This window comes from Pteropus medius, unplaced genomic scaffold (assembly GCF_902729225.1).
Source record: "Pteropus medius unplaced genomic scaffold, Ma_sr-lr_union100, whole genome shotgun sequence".
Classification (NCBI taxonomy): Eukaryota; Metazoa; Chordata; class Mammalia; order Chiroptera; family Pteropodidae; genus Pteropus; species Pteropus medius.
The window spans coordinates 43,247,790-43,273,082 of NW_024344378.1; the positions used below are offsets into that span (position 1 = coordinate 43,247,790).

A 25,293-nucleotide genomic window follows, 5' to 3' on the forward strand; every position below is an offset into this window, starting at 1 on the left:
GCCACAGACATGGTATTTCTTTGTCCCTACATACTAGAGAATATATTTCCTAAAACCAAGGATATTCTCTTATTGAAATTAGGAGATTAACATTGAACTATAATTATTATCTAACCCATAGACTTTATTCTTATTTCACTTACAAGAAAATGTCTTCTTGGCCTCTTTTAACCTGGAACAGTTCCTCAAATTTTGAAAAACTTTATGGAGATATAATTGACAGAATAAACTGCACATGTTTAAAGTGTGCAGTTAGATAATTATGGCATATGTGTACACTGTGTAACCATTATAATCAAAACATCACTCCCAAAAGTTTCTTTCTGCCTAGCCTCCTCCCTGTACTCTTCTTCCTCAGGCAAACACTATCTTTCTGTCACTATAGATTAGTTTGCATTTTCTAGAGTTTGATATAAATGAAATCATACAGTGTACTTTTTTGGGGGAAAGGGGGTCTAGAATAGTTCTTCAATATTTGTCTTTTATGACTTTTGCTATTTTCGCCAAGTACAGACCACTTATTTTGCCCCTCAAACTTTCACTTATTAGTTTTAACAATCATTGGTGATTTTTGCCTGATGGCTGCTAAATGGCGATTCTCTATTTATTCAAAATGTATTATTTAGCCTTAAACTTTAAGGAAGAGCTTTTCCTTCTTATAATTTTATTTATTTCAATATGAACTTGTAGGTTTTTATTATATTCAGTAGGTTATAATATTTTATTATCATTATTTATTTTGATGCTCAGATTGTCCCAAATTTGGCCAGGGAACACCTTCAACCCATTCTTTGAATAAATCTTTATTTTCTGGCACAAGTATTCTAGGCTTTTCTACTTTCTGTCCTGACCCAGACCTGAAGTCAGCTATTTATCCAAGGAAACTTGGTTCCTTTTAGCAGAGAATGATACTTAGAAACCAAGATCTTGATGATAGATGTGATCGTGGTTACTGGAATGTCAGTGCTGTGTTCAAAAATTACTTAAATTAGTTCTTTCTCTCTGTCTCTATTTTTCTCTCACACGTGCACCATCTTCACCCTTCTATGTGATTATATTCTTCATTTAAAATATAGTTTTAATTAATTCGTTTCTGTGTATTTTCTATTTCAGGGTTTCCTTATACTTGATGATATTCATATTCTCTCGCTCTCTCTTGTTCTTCCTCTGCCCCCGAAGATTACCTTTATCACTGACAAAGCTGATCATGAAAAATGTATTTGATCATCTTTCTACTAAATTCTGGCAGTAATTCTGACCCACCCATCCAACAGTGCCTGGAGAGGCAAAGGCTCTCTGAGAGAAGTTCATTCTGAGAAAATGAGGAACCATTGTCTTATGCTCTTTTGTTTTTGGTTCCTTTTGCTTAATATTATATTTATGAGATTTATTCATATGTCGCTTATAGTTACAGATATTCATTGTCATTGCAATATAGTATTCCTTTGTACATATGTACCACAACATATTATTTATCCTGCTCTTTATGAACAGTAGTGCTACTATCATGAACACAATCATAAATGTCTTTGGTAAATATATGTATATATTTGTATATATTTGTATATGTTTGTATATGTATATATTTGTATATGTATATTTGTATATGTTTTATTTTAATAATTTTGTTGAGTGTGCAGTAGTATCACTACATTGCATTTCCTTGATGTCTCATGAAATTGAGTTACTTCTGATATGCTTTTTAGTCAGTTAGGTATCTTCTTTGAAATGCCTAAGTCTTTTGTTCATTTTTGGTTATTCTGCCTTTTCAGTTTTGATTTATGATTTCATTGTGTTTGTTGATATAAATCCTTTGTTAAATATATAATTACAGATATCTGTACCCATTTTGTGACTTGACTTTTTGCTCAATCATGCTTTTTAATGAACAGAAATTCTTTAATGTAGTCCAATTTACCAATCCTCTCCTTTATGATCTCTTTTTCTGTCCTGCTTAAGAAAAATTAGTCTACTTTTTGCCAGTTCCAAGGTCGTGAAGATGTTCTCTTTTGCTTTCTTCTTAAAAAATGACTTTTTAAAATCTTTCACATCTAGATGTACACTATATCTGGAATTAACTTTTGTTTATTGTGTGAGATAAGAGTCACAATTCATTCTTTCTCATATGTATATCTACTTGACCAGCAGCATTATTGCAATGACCATCTTTTTCCCATTATTATAGTGTTAGCTTTGTTATAAATCAGGTGATTAGTTCTGGATCTGTTTTTTAGACTCTGTTTTGTTGGCCTCTATCCTTGTGTCTGAACTGTCATTATTTACTAGGCTTTATAGCAAGCTAACTGATAGTAAGTCTTTCAGCTTTGTTCTTTAATATAGATTTCGGCAAGTTTTTGGTTCTTTGCATTTTCATTAAAAATTTTGAATCAGCTTTAAATTTGCCCCAAAAAAACCATACTGAGATTTTTATCGTGATTATGTCCAATCTGTACATGATTTGGAGAGATTGACATTTTTACAATATTGAATCTTTCAGTTCATGACCATGGTATATATATATTTTAAATTGATTGATTGATTGATTTTAAATTGAAGTATAGTTTATATACAAATGATGATATATTTTTATTCATGTAACTCATTTAATTTCTTTCGATAATGTTTTGTAGTTTTCAATATGGAGTCATTAGTTTTATTCCTAGTATTTGATATATTTTTCTCTTTTCTGATTTTTTTATGTAAAAAAATTGATATTTATTTGACGCTATTATCAATGATCGAAGGCCATTTACTTTAATACCTAAGAATATTGATAAGCAAATAATATATTTGTTTGTTCCTTACATTAGAATTATCTTACTTATTGAGAGTTGGAGTTAGAAGAGAAAATACATTTACAGTTTTAAAATGTTAATATTTGGTAGTTTTTTGTTAGTGCTTATATGAAACAGAACTGTTAAAAAATTTTTTTTCTCTATAATATGCTTAGCCCCTAAGACATATGCCACTTCTCAAATGTTAACTGCTAATCTCCAGGAGAAGTAAAAACAATTTTTGATTTACTAATTTTGGTCATAGATTACATTTTTATCTCTCACAATAAGAATTTCTCTTAATTGTACAGCAAGATGGCTACATAGTCTTCCTAGAGATATCTTTTGGTTAAGAGATAAAATATTGTCTTTCTGCTAAGCTTTGTTCAGTGTTCTCCATATTCAGAAATACAGATAATTAAAACCACTAACTTTATAACTCATAATCATGTAGGAATTTGCTCTTGGCTATGTATTCCTCATGTGTATTTGTACTTTAACATTTTGAGAAATATGCATTACCTTAGTCATTGAATAGTGATAGAAGTTAAAGTGGGGGGAGGGACTTTTTAGAGATAGGTGCTTTAGCCAGGCTACACATTCACACATAATTTTTAATGTTTATAACAACAAAAGAAAAAAAACACAGTTGTTTGTAGATATGCTTCTGAGGGTGAGGTATTGCATTATAATCTCTTGATATTTTGGTATAGCATAAAGTTTAGTTAACAATTAAATAACTAAACAAGCTATTTATGAGTTGGTTGCCGAAGTAAAATAATCTCTCTTGCATTTACTCTAGTTAATATTGATTTCCCCCAAAAAAATATTAACGGATTATTGTATGCTTGGTTAGATTAAATAGCAGTGTACTAGGTAACACTGTGAAGTATTCTATTTATTACTGTGCCGTCTTCTTAGCTAATGCAGATTTCACCTGGAAAAATAGTAATACCTACTTAGGCTGTACTTGAAAAGCTAAAAGTTAAGTAATATCATATGATACAATTTGAACCATTGACTGTCCACTATCTTATTGATAATGTGATTAACAATGTGGTTCCAGATATGTTATTTCAGAATTGGTTGACATACTTTTTAGTTTATCCATTTTCGTGGGAGTGGGGATGGGGCAACCCTCTCCTGGCCATTGCTTTTCTGAGTGTTTTCAAACAGCTGGATCTCATTTTGGCATATGTTGTATATGGCATATGGAACAAATTTTTGCTACCAACTCCTTCAATTGAGGGCAGATGTTATATGTCCTTAAATATGCCTTTAAGGAATCTTTTTGGATCACTACTGAGACTTCAGTAGCATACCTAACCACAGAGCTGACCATAGGAAAAAAAAAAAAAGCCTTTGGGATCTAGGGTTCTTGCATGCATAAATCATATGTCAATAAAACCATGCTGATTGTGATTGATTCTGACCTGTGGGTGTTAATTTCTAGAATCTTGTCACTGTGGTATGATCTTATCTTGTCATTTTTTGTATATCATTTTATCCAGGAAATAAAAGTGTGAAACTGGCTAATCTTTTTATTTAGTTTCAGCATAATCTAAGTTATACTATTCTATAATAGTGAGCACTGTAGTATGGTACATGTTTATTTTGCCATGGAGCTTGATTCCATATCTATTTTTGTTGGTCAACCTCTTGGTTTTTCAATTCTGAGTGGTATTTTGAGAGCTGATAGTTCAAAAGCTACAAAAGTCATTCTCTTTATAAAGTTGCCAGTCATTGTGGCACTATGATATAGCACAATTGTTACCAAGAAGGAAAGAAGGCTGGGTCTTTTTGTGTTATCATACTTAAATAAGATACAAGTAGCAAAGAAATCAAACTAATCTAAGTAATTCAGGTCATTACCCTGGTAATGAGACTCAGTGGTCCAGTCATGAGTATCCAGAAAGTCTTGGCTAATTATCCTCAGCTCTTCTATGTGTTATGAAAGCAACAAAAGAAAAATTTTGCTTTTTTCTGAGTTAATTATGTCCCATTAATACTGAGTCACTGTATTTAAAAGAAGGGCATGGTGTTCTGCTGAAAGAGCAGTGATTAAAACTGAGATGTTTAAATTATAAGATTCAGGCTATTTCTTACCAATGTCTTTTTAAAAAGTGTGTTATAAACCATTTATCGTATTCCTTTTATACTTAATATATCATCTTAGCAGCTAGTACCCAAAAACATTTTGGAATTTATTCTATACATATCATTTTCAAGTACCAATGTTATTAGAATCATGGGATATCTGTAACAAATTCAAATAGAAGACTTGAGAAAAAAGTTTTTAGGAAGGTAAAAACTTTACCAGAATGCTTTAAAGATATGTTAAAAAGCTCTACTACCTATGTTGTTTAAAATTGCTGCCATATACATTTGTGATTGAATGATACTGACATGCAATGTTTAGGCAAGTCAAAATTCTAAAGGAAAAAAGTATGAAAGCTCAAAATCTTGTATTTTTCTAATTGTGAATGGAATTTAGAAAAACAATGCTAGAAGGATACCTACCAAACCAAAGTGTGGTAGTTTTACCTCTGAGGATTAGAATTTTCTGGATGGAGAAGGGGGCATGTATTGAGTAGATTAGAAAATATGTAACTTTAAGTTTTTGTTTAATTTTTTTATGTAGTTTGAATTTTTACATAACGAGCTTGTGTTACTTTAAAAAGTAATAAAACATGCTAAATCAAAGTAATGTAATTTGCATTTAGAAAGTTTAGAAGCAGAGGGAAAAAAAACCTATAATCCTACTACCTAGACCATGAATATATTGGCATGTTTGCTTCCAGTATTCTTTCTGCATTATGAAAATAACATAGTCCAAGTCAAATGGGTAAATTTTTTTCTTCTTTTTTTCATTCAGTATATCATCAAGATTTTCCCTTGTAATTAAATATTTGTTAATATTTTTTTAAAATGTTATATTCCCTTAGGTAAATGAACATAACCTACTAAATTATTTTTTGTTGCTGGATGCTTCAGTTTCTTTAAAATTTTCATGTGGTAGTGAACTTTTTTTTGTATAAAGCTTGGTTCCCATTTCAGATTATTTCCTGACACTGAAATCATTAGTCTTTTATTTCAAGCTAAATATATTAGCATAACTAAAATATTTAGCATTTTGCTAGTGAGTTGTTGCCTAATAATTTCTAAATCTTTACCTCTTTTGGAAACCTGAAGTTCGTGGTACAGATATGTTTTTTTTAGAAAGTCAGGTCCATTTCGGTCTCCCAAAATGAGAAACTAAAGTTTCTATTATATTCTTTTTGGTAAACACATATTAATGCCCTCTAAAAGAGGGTGATTGAACTGGTATTTCAGCATATCTCTTAACTAATGACTGGGTACTAGCCAGATCAGATTAGGGACTTGGCATATTTTTAGCTACTATGGAAAAAAAAACAAAAGAATTTAAAAATTACTATTATTAGTGCTTTAGTCTCGCTAAAATTTCCACATATTTTTTGGTTAGTAGACAAGAATTCCTGATTAATTTGATCCTACTTAAAATGATCCCAACACTGGTCTTTCATGTGATGTTTCAGAAATCATAAAAATAGAACTTCTGCATTAGAGATTTTTAATCTAGATGAGCTTCAGTGCTCTGTTGGTTCCTTCCCCTCAAAATTATATGCAACATATTGTTTTTATATGCATTTTTCTGGAAAGATAAACCATAGCTTAACCTACCCCTCAAAATTATGTGCAATATATTTTATATGCATTTTTCTAGAGAGATGGTCCATAGCTTTCATTAGATTTTACAGAAGGTGTAAGTCATGTTTTCTACTCTCCAAAAGAAAAACAAGAGAATCATACCACTTTTTAAGACTTTGAAGGAATGAAATTGACAACCGTTTCTATGGTTAAGTAAAACACAGTTATACTAAGAGTTTTCATATTCCCCCATGTGGTCATCAGTGTGAGAATAGCTTTGTTTGTAACATCGTGAGCAGAGGAGGTGTCTATAAAGGGTCAGACACAGTGCTTGCTATATAGTAGATGCTTAAATGTGGTAGTTATTGTTATGTCCTTGAAGAGATTTGCATAGTCATTTCATTACTTTCACCACTTTCCTTTTACCACTTGATTTATGTTACTTAAAGGAAAGTAACTGAAGTCTTCAGAAGTGGCCTGTACACACCATTTCAAAATGCAAAAGCGTTTTTCCTGCTGGAGGATTAATATGTATTATGAATGAATTGGTTTCACTGTTCCCATGTGATAGAGAATTATAATTGTGGTTTCCAGTGAGACGACAATGCCATAGTTATTTTCTTGTCCTTGTATAATGAGAGGGTTTTGGTGTTTCTGGGGTATTTTACACATTTACTCTATACAGCTTATTTTCATATCATATTTCATATCAATACCATTTTGTGGTGCGTTTTCCGTTAAAGAGCAAAAGTAGGATCAAGGCAGGAGAAAGTGGGAGGACAAAACAGTGGAAGACCACGGTTGATCTAAATCATGGAATTTCAGATGGGGTTTATATAGTTTAGATTTAGAGAGAAAAGTATGTATGTTAATTTCTTGTATACTAGTAGGAGTAAGTAACTTGTTTAGAAGTTAATACAGAATTGCAGGGAAATTTGTCTACTAGGCAACATAGAAATTAAATTATCTTCTTTATTCACCTAATTCCATTTTCTAGAGACCCTTATAGTGCTCTATGAGATGTTAAAACAAAAATCAATAAAACAAGGAAAACAAACTAGTGGTTAACTTTTTTTTTTAAAGATCCAACAACCAGGGAACTAAATCTTCATTGCTAATTAGGTAGATAAGATTTTAACAGAATTGAAAATTTTTTGACTCGAAACACAGGAAACTGACAAAAGAAGAAATAAGGAAAGAAATTAACATTTATTGGGGGTCCACTATGGACTAGACATTGTGTCAAAGGGCTTAATGTTACCATATTCGATCCTGACAATGACCAATGAAGTTTAAGTATTAGGACTCTCATTTTGCGGACTAAGAAATAGAAACTCACTTTAAAAATGTGTTTAATTCCTCATAGTTAGCAAGTAGTAGAGGTACTCTTTCTGCTATGATATGGGAGAATTGAACAATCTGCTTTTAAAATTGAGATATAATTCACAAATCATAAAGTTTACTCTTTTTAAAGTGTATGGTTCAGTGGTCTTTAGTATATTTATAAGATTATATAACCATCACCACGATCTTAATTCTAGAACATTGTCATCACCCCCAAAAGAAATCTAGTACAATTAAGCAGTCACTCGTCATTTTCCTCTTGCTCCAGCACCACCGCCGCCCTTGCCTGCCCGCCCCCCCCCACCCCCCCCCCCCGCCAGTTCTTGGCAACAACTAATCTATTTTTGCCTTTATGGATTTGCCTTTTCTGGACTTTTCATATATGGAATCATACAATATTTTGTCTTTTGTGTCTGGCTCACTTAGCATGATGTTTTCATTCATGTAGTAGCATGTATCAGTTTTTCATTCCCTTTTAAAGGTGAATAATATTTTATCGTATGAATAAATCACATCTTGTATAAACGTTTATCAGGTGATAGACTTTCAGGGTGTTTCCATTTCTTGGCTATTAGGAATAATGCTTTTGTGAACATTTGTGTACAGGTTTTTGTATGGGCATTTGTTTTTAAATATTTAGGGTATATTCCTAGAATATGTGATAGAGAATTGTAGGGGTGGAATTGCTGGGTCATAGGGTATAACTCTTTGTTAAGGAATTGCCAAACTTTTCCAAAGCAGCTGTACCATTTTATATTCCAATAGTCAATGTACCAAGGATTCTAAATTTTCCACATCCTTACCAATGCTTGTTATCATCTGACTTTTTTTTATCATTATCTTTCTAGTGGGTGTGAAGTGGTATCTCACTCACCTGGGTTTTAATATGCATTTCTCTAATAATTAATGATGTCAAGCATCTTTTCATGTGCTTATTGGCTGTTTGTATATCTTTGGAGAAGTGTCTATTCAAATCTGTCATGGTCCCTATGGGCTACTATGACAAAATACTGCAGACTGGGTAGCTTGAAAACAACAGAAATTTATAGTTCATAGTTCTGGAGGCTGGGAAGTCCAAGATCAAGGTGCTAACATGATTGAATTCTGGTGAAGGCCCACTTCCTGGTTCACAGCTTGCTCCTTCTCACTGTCCTCATATGGTGGAAGAGGCTAGGGATCTCTCTGAAACTTCTTTTATAAGGCACTAATCCCATTCATGGGGATTCCACCCTCATGACTTAAGCACCTCCCAAGACCCCACCTTCTAATATCATCACATTGGATATTAGGATTTTAACATACGAATGGGGCGGGGCACAAACATGCAGACCATAGCAGAGTCCTTTGCCCATTTAAAAATTGGATTATTTGTCTTTTTGTTGTTGAGTTGCAAATGTTCTTTATATGTTCTGGATACTAGACCCCTAATACATGTATGATTTACAAGTATTTTCTCTCAAAGAGTTGTCTTTTCATTCTTTTGATATGTCCTTTGAAACAAATGTTTTCAATTTTGAGACATTCTATTTTATCTATTTTTTTCTTTTGGTTGCTATCTTTAATCTTTTCTTTTTTACTTTGTCATTCAAAGTTATAAGTGAACTTTACTTTTTACTATGTAGAGACTTCACTGGCTTGCCTGAAGAAACTAGAATTTTTTCTTGCCTTTCATTTCCCTCCCTATGTAGTGGTAGTCACCATAAAAATGTTTTTGGTAGTCACCATAAAAATGTTGGTTGAATTGAGTGATAACTGATCAGAGATGTGGAACTGGTATACAGTAAACATTGATACCTGGAGGAGTTAGTAACAACTCTTACGTAGTGAGTACTTTAAGTGCCTAGTACTTAACTGTATTAAGCACTGACATGCTAGTTGTCTCATTCAATACTCATGACGACCCTATGAAATATACATTCTTCCCTCAATGTATAAAGTAAGACACTGAGGCTTAGAGAGGCCAAGTAACTTGTCTAAGACCACACAGTTGATCTAGGATTAGAACCCTTGGCATGGATGGTATATGCTCATTTTAACCACCATTTTCCTAAGCTGGGTCAACAAGCATAATGTGAAGAATCTGTAGGATGGAGAGGACCAGAAGGTAGACTGGTCGAAGACAGTCATGCTAAGGTTATTGCTGCTATCTTTCAGACTTTGAAAGAGATATGTAAAAATTTTATAGGTTCATTTTGAAAAAATATAATTTTTTTGACATGAATCAGATATTTAAACTTCAGTTTGCCAATTCTACTGCTTCTATCTTTTCATTTCAAGGTTACATTTCTCTTTGTTAATTTTTTTTTTTTTAGGCAAGGCAACCCTTGGTTGACCTCACAGATTGCAAGGACTTGTCAGTTTATGAACCTTTATTTTTTATTTTTTTTATGCCTACAGCACCTGGTCTTCCTAGGTGGTCTCCCATTGAAGTACTAACCAGGCCCGACCCTGCCTAGCTTCCGAGATCAGATGATATCAGGCTTGTTCAGGGCAGCACGGCTGTAGATGGTTACATTTCTCTTTAACCATCTTTTCAACTTCTCTCTATTAGTTATTTTTATTTAGAATATTTTTACCCTTCCTGGACCTTGTCCCCTGTTGAATCCTGGTCTGATAATTCTATGCTATCATGGTAATTTTTCACTCTCCTTTGCCTCCAAGCAGACATTTTTAAATGATGTTTAGCTATTCTGCTTGTCTTCAGGAGGGTTGTTGTAAATCATTACTTCTTTTACCACTGGAACTGAAAGTTTCATATTCTTTTAAGCTAGTAAATGTAAGATTATGTTATCATGGTTTGGTGGAATTAGCATGCCCTAACTCTAGCAGAAATCTTATTTTATTTATCTGGAAAAGGTTCCAGTGTCCCAAAATATTGTGTGCTCGAACATCTCTAATTATTTATATTAAGTGAGTTTTAATTGCTCATTACGTTATTTATTTGTACGTAGTTTTTAAAATTAGTGACAGCCATGATTCTCCATTGATACAATAGAACCACCTAGAAGTCGTACTACATACTATTCAAAGTCATAGCCATTATAGCATTAAACTCTAATGTTAGGATTGTTCCTCACTGAGTCTACAGGTTGTTGACTTGCTCGAGGTCCTATAGTTAATAGCATCATTGGGATTTGGATCCCAACAGGGACATACTGATCTCGTATAAGATAATATTTTGATATTGTATAATATAATATTTTAAGGTGCACAGTCCAGAAAAAAATAATACTTTCCAAACATCTGAAATGATTTTTTTTTAATCACATGCATAGGTAGTGATTTAGAGAATTCTTGGGTATAGTGACCCTTCATCCTCCCAAAACCCACTAACACTTAATTTATGATGATGGTTGGAGGACATAGCCCTGTAAAAATATGAGTATATTTTCGTAAAGTTAAAAACTTAATCACAGCATTAGTGAATGCAGTTTGACATATTTTCAAAAGTTCTTGAAAGAACTGATGTTATGGGCAAGGAAAAAATTAATTCATAGTTTATAAATATCTAGTAAAAACAGCAAGAAAACTTTATTTTAAATGTTAACAGCTAATGTACCCATTGAATAAGTATTTGAAAGTCGGGTAAATCAAACAGGTTTTAGTGAAAACTGCATTTTTTACACCAGTCAGTAAGAGTACCTACAGAAATGCCATTATAATTGTTTATGCTAAAACAGTCCTAGTAAAGATAGTCAAGTTTTTTTTCTTTCATTTAAATCTGCGCAGTTAACACAATTATAAGCTTGAGCTCCTTAACTATTGACTTCTAAGCTGGACTGTGGTAAAAATAACCTTTTTGTTTTCTTGTTACAGCAAACATATTATCTCTTGACCCTACAAGGTATTCCTAAAGGGCTTTACATTTGAAAGCTTGAGACATAGAAATCATAGCGAGTAAGAAGAAATATTTCCAGTAAAATATCAAGGACTGTTATTTCATTTTAAATAAGAGCTAACGTGCCCTTTGAATAAATATTTGGATAGAAGGAAAAGCAAGCTGACTTTGGAAATAATTAATTGTAGGCATTCTATTTATAAATATTATGGGCTCAATGGCAAGTTTTTTGTCTATTTTTTTGGTTACCCTAAAAAAACTATAATTTCTCTCATCTCTCTACCTGAGTTTAAGCTCTATGGAAAAGAATTATTCATCAAGTCTGAGATCCCACAGGTGTTAAGCAGTACGTCTGATATGGTTGGTGTTCTCTATTCTCCTGGAATGAAGGAAAGGCATCCCTTACTCTAAACATTAGAAGCATCAGTCCAGTACACTGTTACACAGCTGGAAGAGAAGCTTATTTCTAGGCAGATAAATCTTGCTTCTCCATAGATTGTGTAAAGACTCTAGTAAATGAGTTAAGAAACTAGAGAAGTTAATCCTTCCTGAATAATTAATGTCATCTGAACAAAAACACAGGACAGACTAGCAATTATAAGAAGCAAACTTTAATATATCATTTAGGGAAATTTTTCTAAATAGCTACATCCTCTGTGATTTCTTTGTTTTTGACAAATTAATGGATCTAGACTCTAATAGAGGAAGTAGCTCTGTCAATTTCAAATTAGTACTAAGAATTGTTGAGAAATTGGGGAGAGGTAATATTTCAGCCCCATTAGTCGCTGATATTATTTATGATTCACCTCATTGTCAGTGATTCTCACTTGGCCACTACTGAAGATCATTGCTTAATTATTCCTTGATTCTTGCTACTGAAGAGCGGTTATTTTTACCAACGGTGAGCAGGACTAGTAGAGGGAATGGAGTGGATCTATACTAGGTAGACCTGACCCCTTAGAGGGATAAGGGGCTACTGTAAATAAGCCCCAGAGAAGGAAATGGGGGAGGAAAGCCAGGGAAAGCCTGCGCAAGTGGATTGGTCACCTATACTCAGACCATTATTGCTTGACCCAGTCACCCAGGAATATTCCCAGTGTTACTCTTACATATTTCTATGTTTCACAAGAAATAACCCAAACTAACTTTAAGATATGTTAGGATTGTGAAAAGTATGAGCCATCTTTTCCTTGTTCTTATTGATTGGAAGTTTAAAAAATATGGTACTTGGAATATCTTTATGCATTTATCTCTGCAAAAACTATGACTCCTCAACAATACATAAGAAGAATATGGAGGGATCTCATGGGAGAGGAGAGTATAGCTAATTTTGGAAGGATTTTATGCTGCAGAGCTGTCAATTTTGATCGAAAAGTGAATTACTCCTGAGATTAATTTAGAAGACTCCTCCTAGTCAGTGTTTGTATGGTTCTATAATCATGTAAAGATCTTTTAAGAGAAAAGAGATCTCATTTTGTAATATTTGAAAGAACCTAGTACACCTGTGTGATAACAAAATTAAATACCAACTCATGTAATTTGAAAATCATGATTCCTGTGGGAAAAAACCATAGATTTAAGTGACAAAAATAAGTTCTGAATAAGTAGGATTGTAACACAATATTTCTTAGTTTCTACTGTCATTCTTTTTACAGGATCTAGTTGCGTGTTCTTCGCCCTAAATAATAAGAGAATGGCTCTCTTGACCTTCAGTTTCTCTGCTAGTAATTTCTGATTATTCTTTCCATCAAAGCTTGCTGTCACCCGAGCCCTGAACTGAGACTGTCAAATCTCTATGTATAGGATTTAGAACAGATGGTAACCATAGAGGTTACCCAATCTATTCTGTGTTCATGGTGTAGTATCAGTTGGATATTTAGAGTTAATATCGGCTCTGGTCACTTTCATTCACTCTCATATTTAACTAAGGTGAGATTTGGCTTCATTTATTAACTCATTTTATAAAACATTGCAAACAGACCTTCGATGTTTGCTTAGGTTGCCAAGTGCAAAGGTGTATGGCTTCATGAGAATCCTATGCAGTGAAAAATGCCTGTGCACAGGGCTTTTAAGAATGGACTTCTCACCAATGTGGATATTCAGTATACCTAACACTCTCAGCCTGATTTTATTTTATTTTATTGAGGCAAATATATGGATCACATAGATAATAGGTTGATTTTAAATATATAATAATATCTTAATATATCATGGCCACTCTACTGAATATTGAACAATCAACCTGGGAAAATGTTGATGTTTTTTGAAAATTATATCTAAGAATTCAGGGTGTGGGCATAATCTGTAATTGAAATGTAAGACGCTTTAAGAAATGCAGGGCTACCCTGTGTGCATTGCTGATGGGAATGTAAAATAATACAGCTGCTATAGAAAATGGTTTGGCAATTCCCCCCAAAATTAAACAAAATTATCATATGATCTGGCAATTCCATTCCAAAATATATACTCAAAAGCATTGAAAGCAGAGGCTCGAATAGATATTTGTACACCCATTTTCATAGCAAAATTATTTACAATAGCCAAAAGGTAGAAACAACCCAAATGTACATCAACATGAAGAAAACGTGGTCTATACCCACAATGAAATGTTATTTGGCCTTAAAAAGGAATGAAATTTTGATACATCTTACAACATGGATGAGCCTTAAAAACATTATGCCAAGTAAAATAAGCCAGACATAAAAGGACAAATATTGTACGATAACACTTGTATGAAGTACCTAGAATAGGCAAATTTATAGAGACGAAAAGTTAGCGAGTGCTGGGAGAAGGCAAATGAGGAGTTATTGTTTAATGGGTGCAGTGTCTGGGATGATGAAAAGTTGCTGGAAATGGAGAGTGGTGATGGTTGCACAACACTGTGAATGTACTTAGTGCTACCAAATTGTGCGCTTAAAAATGGTTAAAATGGCAAATTTTATGTGATATATATTTTACCACACAAAAAAATCTCTGAAGGGAAAAAAATGTACATAGGGGTTATGGTTACTAATATTATAATAATAACTGTATAGCATCAAGGGGGTACTAGACTTATCGAGGGGATCACTTTATAAGTTATATAAATGTCTAACCACTATGTCGTACACCTGAAACTAATATAATATTGACTATAAACTGTAATCAAAGAAAAAAGAAATGCAGAGTTTGTATCTATTTTTAAGAAAAGGTCTTGCACCCATTTTCAAATCTTATGTTTGACTCTGTTTTTCTACCTATTTCATGGTTGCTTCAGTCCCCACAGAGAACTTCTTAGTGTGGGCTCAGTGTGCTTGAAGTTGCCCTGGTGGATGTGGTTAGGTCAGAATCCACTGGTTTTGCTGTAAGTAGGCTTGCTTCTTACATTTGTTAAAAATTTTGAGGGTGAGTGGGTGAGGGAGAGATTTTAAAATGGGAAAACAATGCATGTTGGACTTCCCATTCCAACACAGAAAGTGTGCTTTTGTGGCAAACCGAAAGACTAGGAATCAAGGGTGATGAAATACAGGCCTTCTGGCCCTCACTCTGTTCCTGATTTCTGGTTGTGGGAATCTGTTCTGAATCCAACTGCAAGTGGAAAACCCATCTTTGGCTGAGCAGCCAGGGAGGCCATCCTGCCAATCCCCCAAATGTGCTGCTGAATCTTTGGCCCTGTAGGGGCGAAGCTGAGGCTGTCTTCTCGAGATCTGTGCAGCTGTCAAGGTGGCTGTGATGGGACTGTGACCGGCCTCTGCACTCCATTTTGACAGTGACCTTGAGACCTGCCAGCTCACAGCAGTTGTACTGGTTCTTACTCTACTGTTGCTGTTGCATGGTCAGGGGGCTAAAGGGAGGGAGCCAGACTCCTCTGGCTTTGCCATTTCTAGGGTCTGGCAAGTTCCAACTGTGGTGCCCACCTCTCCCAGTGCCTACCACCCACTGGATGTAGGGGCAGTCCAGGTGTGTGAATGTGGGTGGTAGCTTGTTCTTTCTCTGGCTCAGGTCCCAATCCCTGGGAAGTGGGTAGCCCTGTCTAACCAACAGCCGAGGGTACAGACAGGCTCCACGTGGGAAGCTGCTTGGCAGCTCTGTTGAGAGATGCTCAGTGACAGTTGATGATCTTGGGTGACAGAGGAGCCAAAGATGCTCCTTTGTCCCAAAGGTATGAGTCTGCCTTCTGGGAGGGATTTCTTTAGCAATTGAAGGTCACCGGAAATGTACAGAGCAAGAGAGAAATCTTTTTCTCTCCAGCCACACAGAGTGGCAAGTGTATTTTGAAAACTCCTCCCCCCACTTGTCCTCATCCTGTCCTTTTCCTTTTAAGTGGCTTTATTATTTTTTTTTTAATCCGCCTTTGTAATTGGACATTTATTGACAGAAATCAAATTGCTGTGTTTCTGGGCAAAGAGCCTGCTGCAAAGAGGTGTGGTTCCCGAGGAATGAGACATGCAGCCCAACAGCTGAGCCTACACTGTCCTCACATAACCTCCCTGCCTTAAATATCGCCAATATTTAGCCTTGCCTTATAAAGTAAAAATGCACAATACCTTCCAGAGTTTCAGCAAGCCCAAATGCCCCCCTCGGCTCAGTTATATCTCCTGTATGTTGGAGGCTGGGCCGCGCACGCCTCCCCCCGCCGAGACCTGTCCTCGGAGCCACCAAGAGGTTACTAATCAGGGAGACTCCGCCATCGATCTGATGGTGGAGACCTGGGGGATTTGTATGCATTGTTTTTGCTGAAGCCTCCTGTGAATTCGGCGCGACCAGATCCTCTGCAGCGAACTCCATGTCGCAGCTTGTGGCTGCCTGTGTCCTGTGGTGAGAGCGGAGCCACACAGGAGATCCTTTGTCTAGGAAGGCTAGGCATAGAAGATCACTTTGGAGTTGCTAAGCTCTGCATTGCCATTGGCTGCACTCTTCGTGGGGCTGTTTTTGCAAAAGGCATGCCCAGCACGTCTACAGTGCTGGCAGGCCAGGGCTGCCTTTAAACACCATGATAATAATACCAAAAAGCAGTTTGCAGAACTGTTCCACTGTAGAGGCTTCCTCTGCAGAAGCAAGCAAGATGGCTACCTCGTGGGCTTCGCTGTGAAGAATGCAGAGGCTAATTAAGACAGACTTTAAGGGGAAAAAAGGGTATTTCCCTACTTCATCTTCATGCAAGGCTTTTTTTTTTTTTCAGTGACTTTTAAAGTATACATTTTACATAAGCTCTTTAGGTTCTGCCTAGCAAACATGTTGATGATTTTAAATGGTATAAGTAGTTTTATACAGAAATAGCCAAAAATTTTTGGGGGGTGGGAGCTAATTTTTTTCTTAAACGGAGGCTTATTTTGCAATTTGATTTTTTTTTTTTTTTTTAGGTTATAAAGGAAAACAAGAGGCCCCAGAGGGAAAAGAAGCCCAAAGTTTTAAAGGTAATCAGCTATTGATTAAATCATATTTGATTTTTTTCCATTTCATATAGTATTTTTCTGTCACTTATGGGTAAATTTGGAGTACAGTGGATGTGAATTCTCCCAGGTTTTCAATAGATAAATGAATTTTCACTCAACTGAAGTGTTTTTTTTTTGATGTGCTGCATAATATGCACATTAGCATCCTTTATTTTCAACTCCACACAAGTCTGCAGAAAGAAAAGTTTATATGCAAAGTGTTGTGAATAAAATATATTTTTCTTTGTAGCTCCCTTTGTAGCATCTGTATTTTTGTGTAAACTTAAGCTCTTAAGGAGAGACACTGTTTGAAGTTGACAGCTATGATCCATTGTGATTTTAATAGACCTTCCATTAGATACAATTTTAAAAAACGTGATTTTTCTTTCCAAAGGAAAACGTCCTTAGAGGTTTTAGTTCAACTTAAAACGTGTAAGCCATTGAGATCTTATAGCCAAATTATAATTGCTTAAACCCAAATTTTGGCATTCATAGAGCTATAAGAATATGCATGTTTTCTTTATTTTTAATAGTTTACCTAATGAGTATTCAGTGGTAACCTAATTCAGTTATAAGCTAGCAATCTGTGTTATGAGCTTTGTACAGTATTTAAAAGGGTTAATTTAAAAGCATATGGCATTACTAAAAGTTCGAGGCTAGGTTTAGTCTAGCAAATAGGTGCTCATTGTTAAAGGTTTCAAGTGGTATATTACTATTATAAATGGAAGCAACCTGAGCAAGCAACCTTTTTAATTCAAGAAGACATATTAGGCAATAAAACTACTGGTCTTTAAAATTATATTGCGCGCATGTAATTTAAAATATTTTAACTTAATCATAGCTTTTCTTTCAAAAATAAAGTTTTAGCAAAGAGGAAGAACATGTTGAACTATGGATGTGGCAAATTTTTATCTCATTTATTTCCCCAGTGTGTACCTTAAAAATGTTGTTGACATGGAGAACCAAACCTTGCATTGCTTTCTAATTTGTCTGACCACCGCAAGTTTTTGTACCCTGTGTCTACACAGCATTTCCATGTACATTTTTCATCAACCAACAAGTATTTTAATATTTACCACACAGTCATCAATGTGTTAGGCACTGTGAAATGAATGAAATTGCTTGGCGCAAAGTCTCACTTGGCCTGAACAAATAGAATACTGGTTATTTTCAAGGTAAATTAAATCCTCTTCTGTTGTTGTTTTTTTTCTTGTATATTGATCCCGCTCTTTTACTCCCCTTCCCAACTATAGAAGTATATCATTAAAATCTTCAAGGGAGAAATAGTTTTAGTCTTTCTGTATAATGGGGGCATAGGAAAAAGGGGTAGATTGCATGGACAAACTAATATAGACTAAGCTTTTTAGCTAAATCATCATTTGCCTTTGCTGGGAAGTAGAATTGGGCTTTGGGAGTACTATTTAATTCTGTGTTTATTTCATTAGTCTGTGTATGTCCTGTCACCTGTTATAAATTTCAGAAGTAAATATACTATGTGTTGCATTTTTGAATCATGGCAATGGATCTGACTTTTTTAAAAAAATAAATGCCTGTGGTGGTTGAATTTCATGTGCCACAGCAAGCAGAACTGAATTATTGCTCACTTTCCTTTATAGCTAGCAATTGTTGTACAAGAATAGGGAAATGCTCTAAAAGGATAAAAATAATTTCTTTCTGATGTTGGCATTTTTAAATGTTTTCTTCAATATTCTATTGGGCATAATATTTTTTGTTGTTCTCCAAAGAAAGCTTTGTTTCTCTGCTCCATCGTAGAAATGCAAAAATACTTTGAGATTTAGCTTGATGTGTATAAAATGCAGTTGGAACAAATGTAGAATACTATATAACCCTAAAGGAGATGTTAAAAGAACTAAATCCACATTTTGGGAGGGAGTGTAGGGAAAGAGTACCCTTTAGTTTAAGGTTTTATGAATGAAAACTCAAAATCCACTGGCGGCTACCCAGGAAATCAGTGATGGGAACCTGCAGGTTACAACTTGGTCTCCTTTTCTAATTCTCTTTGCCTTTGGCATTGTGCCAGAGAACTTTCTTTGACTCTGACCTCTTAGATCTTCAAATCTCCTGGGCCTCCTGCTCTTTGTCAGGGTAGATGCTATAGGTATCCTGACTAACTTTCATCTTCATCATCTATTAGGAAGTAGTTGGATAACTAGAGATTAAATAAATAAATAAATAAATAAATAAATAAATAAGATGAAATAGAGGTAAAGAGATGAAATTGCCTGATATATCTCACATCTCTCATCTTTAAACAATTTATTATCTGTATTGATAACCTATATTCATTCTAATTCAAAACTTAAAACTATAACTAGTGATCTCAAATCCCTGACTAAGGAGTGCATTTTCCTCTAGCTGAACTGATAGTTTCTGTCAAAAACACTCTAATATCTAGAATGGGAATTGAATTGAGGTGGGGGTCAGCACAAACTCCTGCCCCCACTAGTGCTAGAGGATCAGGTTGCTGCTCAAGCTCTATTAATGATCACTAGAGTTACTTTCATATATAGACAACAGCTTGTTAGCTGCGCTATAATTGTTTCCTTGACTCTTGAGTAAGGTAAAGGTGTGAAATAATTTCAAGCCTTGATTCTTGAAACTGGACTTGTGAGTGGCATGGTTTGGAACCCTTCTTGGTAGAAATATTTATGTAAATAATCTTCACTTTATGTGTTGGGGTAGGAGAATATGATATATTCCCTTGGAGAAAGTCAATCTTAGGATAATATCACTTTGGTTATGCTGTCAGTCATTGTTCCTGAAGAAAATCATATTGCGCAGTCAATTGGGAGTGTTGAGGGAAATCGAATAAAAGAATTGTTAGAAAGGTGTAGGCAGGGTTATGGGAAAATATAGGGATGGCAGAACATCCCAGAGCTAATAACAGCAGAGGGCCATTGCCACTCGTAGGCCTGAAGGGGCAAGGGAGTTGGGAGCAGGAACCCAGGTAGAATAGTTTTAGCTTAATGTAAGGATCAGGAGCTTTTGCTGTGGCACTTTGGTAAAGGTATCTTTGTGCAAAGAAAAAGTCATGGAGAGAGCCGTATGGAAATAAATACCCTGCCCTCCAGTTTCCTGCTAATTTCATTGGTTGATCCCAATCAGAAATGAAAAGGAAAGGGAGCCCACTGATGAAATATAACCTGGTCAGCCTCCTGCAGCATGTAAGAGGGTGTGGAAGATGGAGTGTGGACCTGGAGGGGCAAATAGAACATATTCAGCATCACTAGTGACTGTGGGGACAGTATGTATGGCGGGGTCAAAAATAGTACTACAACCACGATTGTGTAAAGAAGTAACATTAGGCAAGGCTGAGTATGTCAGAACTTCATACTATCTTGCAGTTGCAACTTATCTGCAAATCTAAAATCATTTCAAAATAAAAGGTGTGGGTATCCGTAAGAGGGAACCCCATTTATACATTCTGTAATTAGATACTTTTTTCTAGGCTGGTAAGGTACATTTTTCTAGCTGTTTGGTTATAAGTTATCACAGTAGTATATGAAAGACTGGATGAACAAATATAAAGAAATGTCAGTGAGTATTAAACCAGGAAACAGTTTACAGATGATTTAGAAAAGAAAAATGAAAACAAAGTGATCTTCCTGCTAGCTTCTGCACTGGCAGCCCTGCTCTTCGCTGTTTCCTTCCTTCCTTGATGATGCTGATAAAAGTAGTGCTGGTGATGAGGGGGGGCGGCGTGCACATATGAGATATATATATCTCACTAAAAGAGGACAGACACTTAAAAGGCATACTTATGTCTTTTTGAAATGTTTTAAAAGAATCAAATTGAACATAAATCACATTCATACATAGTGATTTACATGACATAGTGACATTCAGAATATTTAAAACTACCATCTTTGCCTGGCACATAGTAAATGCTCAGTAAATGTTCTTTCCTGAACAACATTATTATTAACATTCATTAAACATATTTTTAGCATATACTAAATGCTGGGGCTACAATGATTTCAGCCTGTAAGGAGACTAAATGTTGATGAGGGATGGCTGGCAAAAAAATTAAAGACAAATGAATAAACTACAAATTGTGGTATATATATTTTTTGAAGGAAACAAAAAAAGTGCAGAAATAGAGAAAACACCTAGGGAAATTTACTTGATATCTTTGAGAACCATTCTCTTTATAAATATAGTATTTACATATATAACATATATGTATGTTATAATATATATATATATATATATATATATATTTACCCCTCCAGCACCTGGTCTTCCTAGGTGGTCTCCCATACAAGTACTAATCAGGCCCAACCCTGCTTAGCTTCCAAGGTCAGACAAGATAGGGTACATTCAGGGTGGCATGGCCTTAGACTCCCTTTATTTATAAATTGTTAGACCTACTAGTGCTGATTTAAAAGTCCCAAGTTAGATACAATTAAGTTACCTTGTTTATTTTTAAAACCCATTAAGCTACAAGAAATGGAAGATAACAGAGGTACTAAAGATTTTACTCTGCGCACTTATCTACAACTTCGCTTCAGTTAGTAAAAGAATTCACTGGTAAAATGATAAACTTTTCTTAAGTCTGGTTATAATGTAACACATGATTTATAGCAACAGATTGCAAGTTTAAGTGATGGGTCAAATATTGAGCTTGACCATTCTTCCGGAAATGAAACATGCCATTTTGATAGAATTCTTCATAGTCCTAGGCAATGAACTCCAGACTTCTGAATATAATGGATCAGTGGGGGGAAATTCAGAGTGGGTGATGAGAGTATAAAGGAATACCAGCTTAAAAAAAAAAAAAAAAAAAATTGGAAGAAGATAATCTCAGAATACAAGGTGCTCATATAAATTTAATAATTCAGACTTATGATTCAGCACACGGTCCTTATTTTCCTCATGATATCATAAGCTGGCAAAAACTGTCAAAGACGTGTGTTCATCCATCAGTGTTTATTCACATGATCAAAGGCACACATGGGGCTTCTGAAGTTTGCATACGCAGAAATCGTAATATATAGCATTTTGCCCAGATACTATCAGACTGATTTCAGGGCTAGCTTGTCACTAATCCAGCTCACGCAGTAAAACAATTCATTTATCATTGGAGCATGTGCATTTCCAGTGACTCAAGACTTCTTTCTGTAATTTCTAGGAATAATCCCAAACAGAGAATCAGAGTAAATAAAAGCCAAATGGGTTTAATGGGCTTGAGGAAAATTTTATCCAGGCCACAAAAAAAAGTTTATTGAATTCTTTCTAGTGCAGAAAAAAAATATGCCTTGCATTTTGAATACTGTGTTCTGATAGTGCTGGATTCTTAGTGACTATTTTCTGAGGTCTACCTTCTTTACTATTTAACTCCTCATATATTGTCTAGACTATTGTCTCAACAGGTAAAAAGAATTGTTAATTAAATTTTTGTTAAAATCTTACTAGTATCTTAATTTATTTTCAAGTTATAGTTAATTTAATAACAGAATTTCTTTCCGTGTCCAAAATATGTCATAAAAATAATGTTATTAAAGATTTGATGGCGAGATATACCTATCATAGTAGCCTATGCAAAGAAATGAAGATTACAGTATTTTTTAAAATCTGTTCTGATACTTTATAGTTTTAAATATCGACTAACTCATTTAGTCTTTTTTGAACTAGAAGTTGGACTTTCTGCATATGACACATTTTAGTGTAAAAGATGCTACAGTTTTATCATCTACATTTAAAATTTAGTCATCATATTAATTTGATTCAAGCATAGGTTCTTTCCATGGTTCTAAGGAACCAGATGTTAAACAGTAAACTTATTTTAAGAACTTATTTATATTTGTTATTTTAAATAACTAAATTATTTAAGTATTATGTTGTTTGTTTTTTCTTTTAAATATAGTATACACATACACACATACATGTAGGATTGTGGTGGAGTTAAATGAATTATTTAATGCATGTAAAGTGCTTAGGACACCTTAGCAGGTAGTAATTTCTCAATTAGCAATATTATTATCATTATATCCAGAGGTGTAATATGTGTTACTATAAAGATTAAGCGAACCTTTCAGAAAATGTGTATTTTCTTAGTATATTCATAAAAACTAGAATATCAATATGAAAAAAATATTCAACAATTGATGGTTAGTTTAAATTATGAAACTTAATTACAAAGAGTTGGAAGAAGATAATCTCAGAATACAACGTGCTCATATAAATTTAATAATTTAGACTTATGATTCAGCACATGGTCCTTATTTTCCTTATTATGTCATAAGCTAGCAACAACTGTCAAAGATGTGTGTTTATCCATCAGTATTTATTCACATGATCTAAGACACACACATGGGACTTCTGATAGACTGGAATGAACACATTTGTAACAGGATACAAGTTACAGTGATGTTTGCAAGTTATATCCCTTAAGCATGATTTCTCCCAGGTAGGAACCATATAAGAAAATTCTCACTAAATTATCCCTTATTTTTTTATTTTTATTTATTATTTATTTATTTATTTTTACGCCTGCAGCACTTGGTCTTCCTAGGTGGTCTCCTATCCAAGTACTAAACTGACCCGACCCTGTTTAGCTTCCAGGATCAGCCTTGTTCAGGGTGGCATGGCCATAGACCTCACTAAATTATCAAAAAAATTATCTTAAATTTCTGAAGGGATATTTTTCTTAGAAAGAAATGTTTTCACTTATCAACTTGTGTATTCATTCTACTTTAGAAAAGGAAAGGAATTCATCTAATAACTGAGTATTCTAATTCTCAAAATAAGTTTAAAGTTATTTTAGATTATAATTTCTCTCTGGGGAGGAAAAAACAGGAAAAAATGTGAAAATGTCTAAGCATTTAAATTTCGAAATCACAGGTATTTAGTGTTTTTGATTATTTTTCATTTTTAAAATTTTAACTGTGTGTGTCTCCTTGTGGTATCAGCAGCACCCAAAGGGGAAGATGCGTGACTTTTAATGTTATACAGCCCTGCTTCTATTTACTGACTGTGTGGCCTAGGGAAATTTAACTGAACTTTCTGAGACCTATTTTCATTATCAGTAAAAGAAGAAGTAGTAATTAATCCACAAGGTTGTTTGGTTGATTGCATACCTTTTAATTTATTGAGTCCCATATATAGTAGATGTTCAATAAATGATAGCTATCATCATTTTTGTTATGATTGTTAACATAAAATAAAAATCTTCATAGAATATTAATGTGTTTAGATTTCGAGTTGTCCTTGTTCTTTAAACTAGATTGTAAACCTTTTCAATTTAGAACAGCATGCAACTTTGTATTCTGCATATTGTCTTAATAATATCTTATGCTTACAGCTCATGTTAATTTAATGAATAATTGAATTAATGCATACCATGGCCTAACTTTAGTTAGTTAGATCTGAATTATAGAAATTACTATAATGACATCTGGGTATATAAGGAATACACAATATACTTTCTCAAATCCACAAGCCAGCCTTGAATAGCCTCTTGCAATGAATCGCCATGGAAATCAGGACACATATCTAATACATTTATTTTAATTTGATTAATTTTTCTCTTACATTACTTAAAAAAACAGACCTACAGAAAAGTTGAAAAAACAAAACATTAAGCATCTATATCCTTTGTTTATGTACATTTTTTGTTTGTTGGACAATGTGACATTTTACCTGTGAATTTTTCACCACATCCCTCCTAAGAAAAGAATATTCTACATAAGCACAGTGCAATTATCATACTGGAGAAGTCATAATTGATTCAGTCTGATGTGACATAAGAGACTGTTCATTTAAAAATCTTTTCATTTGTGCCCCCATCCCCCAAAATCCCTTCCAGCTATTGTCCTCCTGGTCTAGCATCCAGTCTTAGATCATGTCTTGTATTTGGTTTTCATCTTTTCTCCTTTTATCTGGTCTTCCCACCATCATTGTGTGTGTGTGTGTGTGTCTGTCTGTCTGTCTGTCTGTCTGTCTCTGTGTCTCTATCTGTCTGTCTATCTATGTCTCTGTCTGGACTGATAATTTTGAACACTGCTTGTATTTTATTACATTTTCATAAAATCTTTTGATTTGAAGATCAAGAAATCTGGGGGACTGACAGTAAAATTTCAGGTTTAAGGTATATTGTCCTGTCCACATTTTGCTGTTGGGGTTTTTGTTGGAGACTGTCCAATGCTTCCTGTTTTGGATCTTAAATTCAGAATTGGAGGAGATTAGCAGACTGAAAAAATGTAGCTGGATAAATGCAGAGATTAAGTCGAAC

At 34.3% G+C, this 25,293-nt stretch overlaps 1 protein-coding gene and 2 pseudogenes across 3 annotated transcripts in view; 1 reads left to right on the forward strand and 2 right to left on the reverse strand.

The window, feature by feature from the left end:
- The window catches only part of TET1 (tet methylcytosine dioxygenase 1), a 106,690-nt gene that overhangs the window by 11,802 nt on the left and 69,595 nt on the right, over positions 1 to 25,293 (forward strand). For all 3 annotated transcript variants that reach the window (XM_039871962.1, XM_039871963.1, XM_039871964.1), the window contains one exon: positions 16,968 to 17,021. In XM_039871962.1, coding sequence (XP_039727896.1) covers positions 16,968 to 17,021 — 54 coding nt within the window. The remainder of the gene's footprint in view (positions 1 to 16,967; positions 17,022 to 25,293) is intronic.
- LOC120610079 (uncharacterized) lies at positions 10,176 to 10,294 on the reverse strand (annotated as a pseudogene).
- On the reverse strand, positions 21,284 to 21,402 carry LOC120610065 (uncharacterized; annotated as a pseudogene).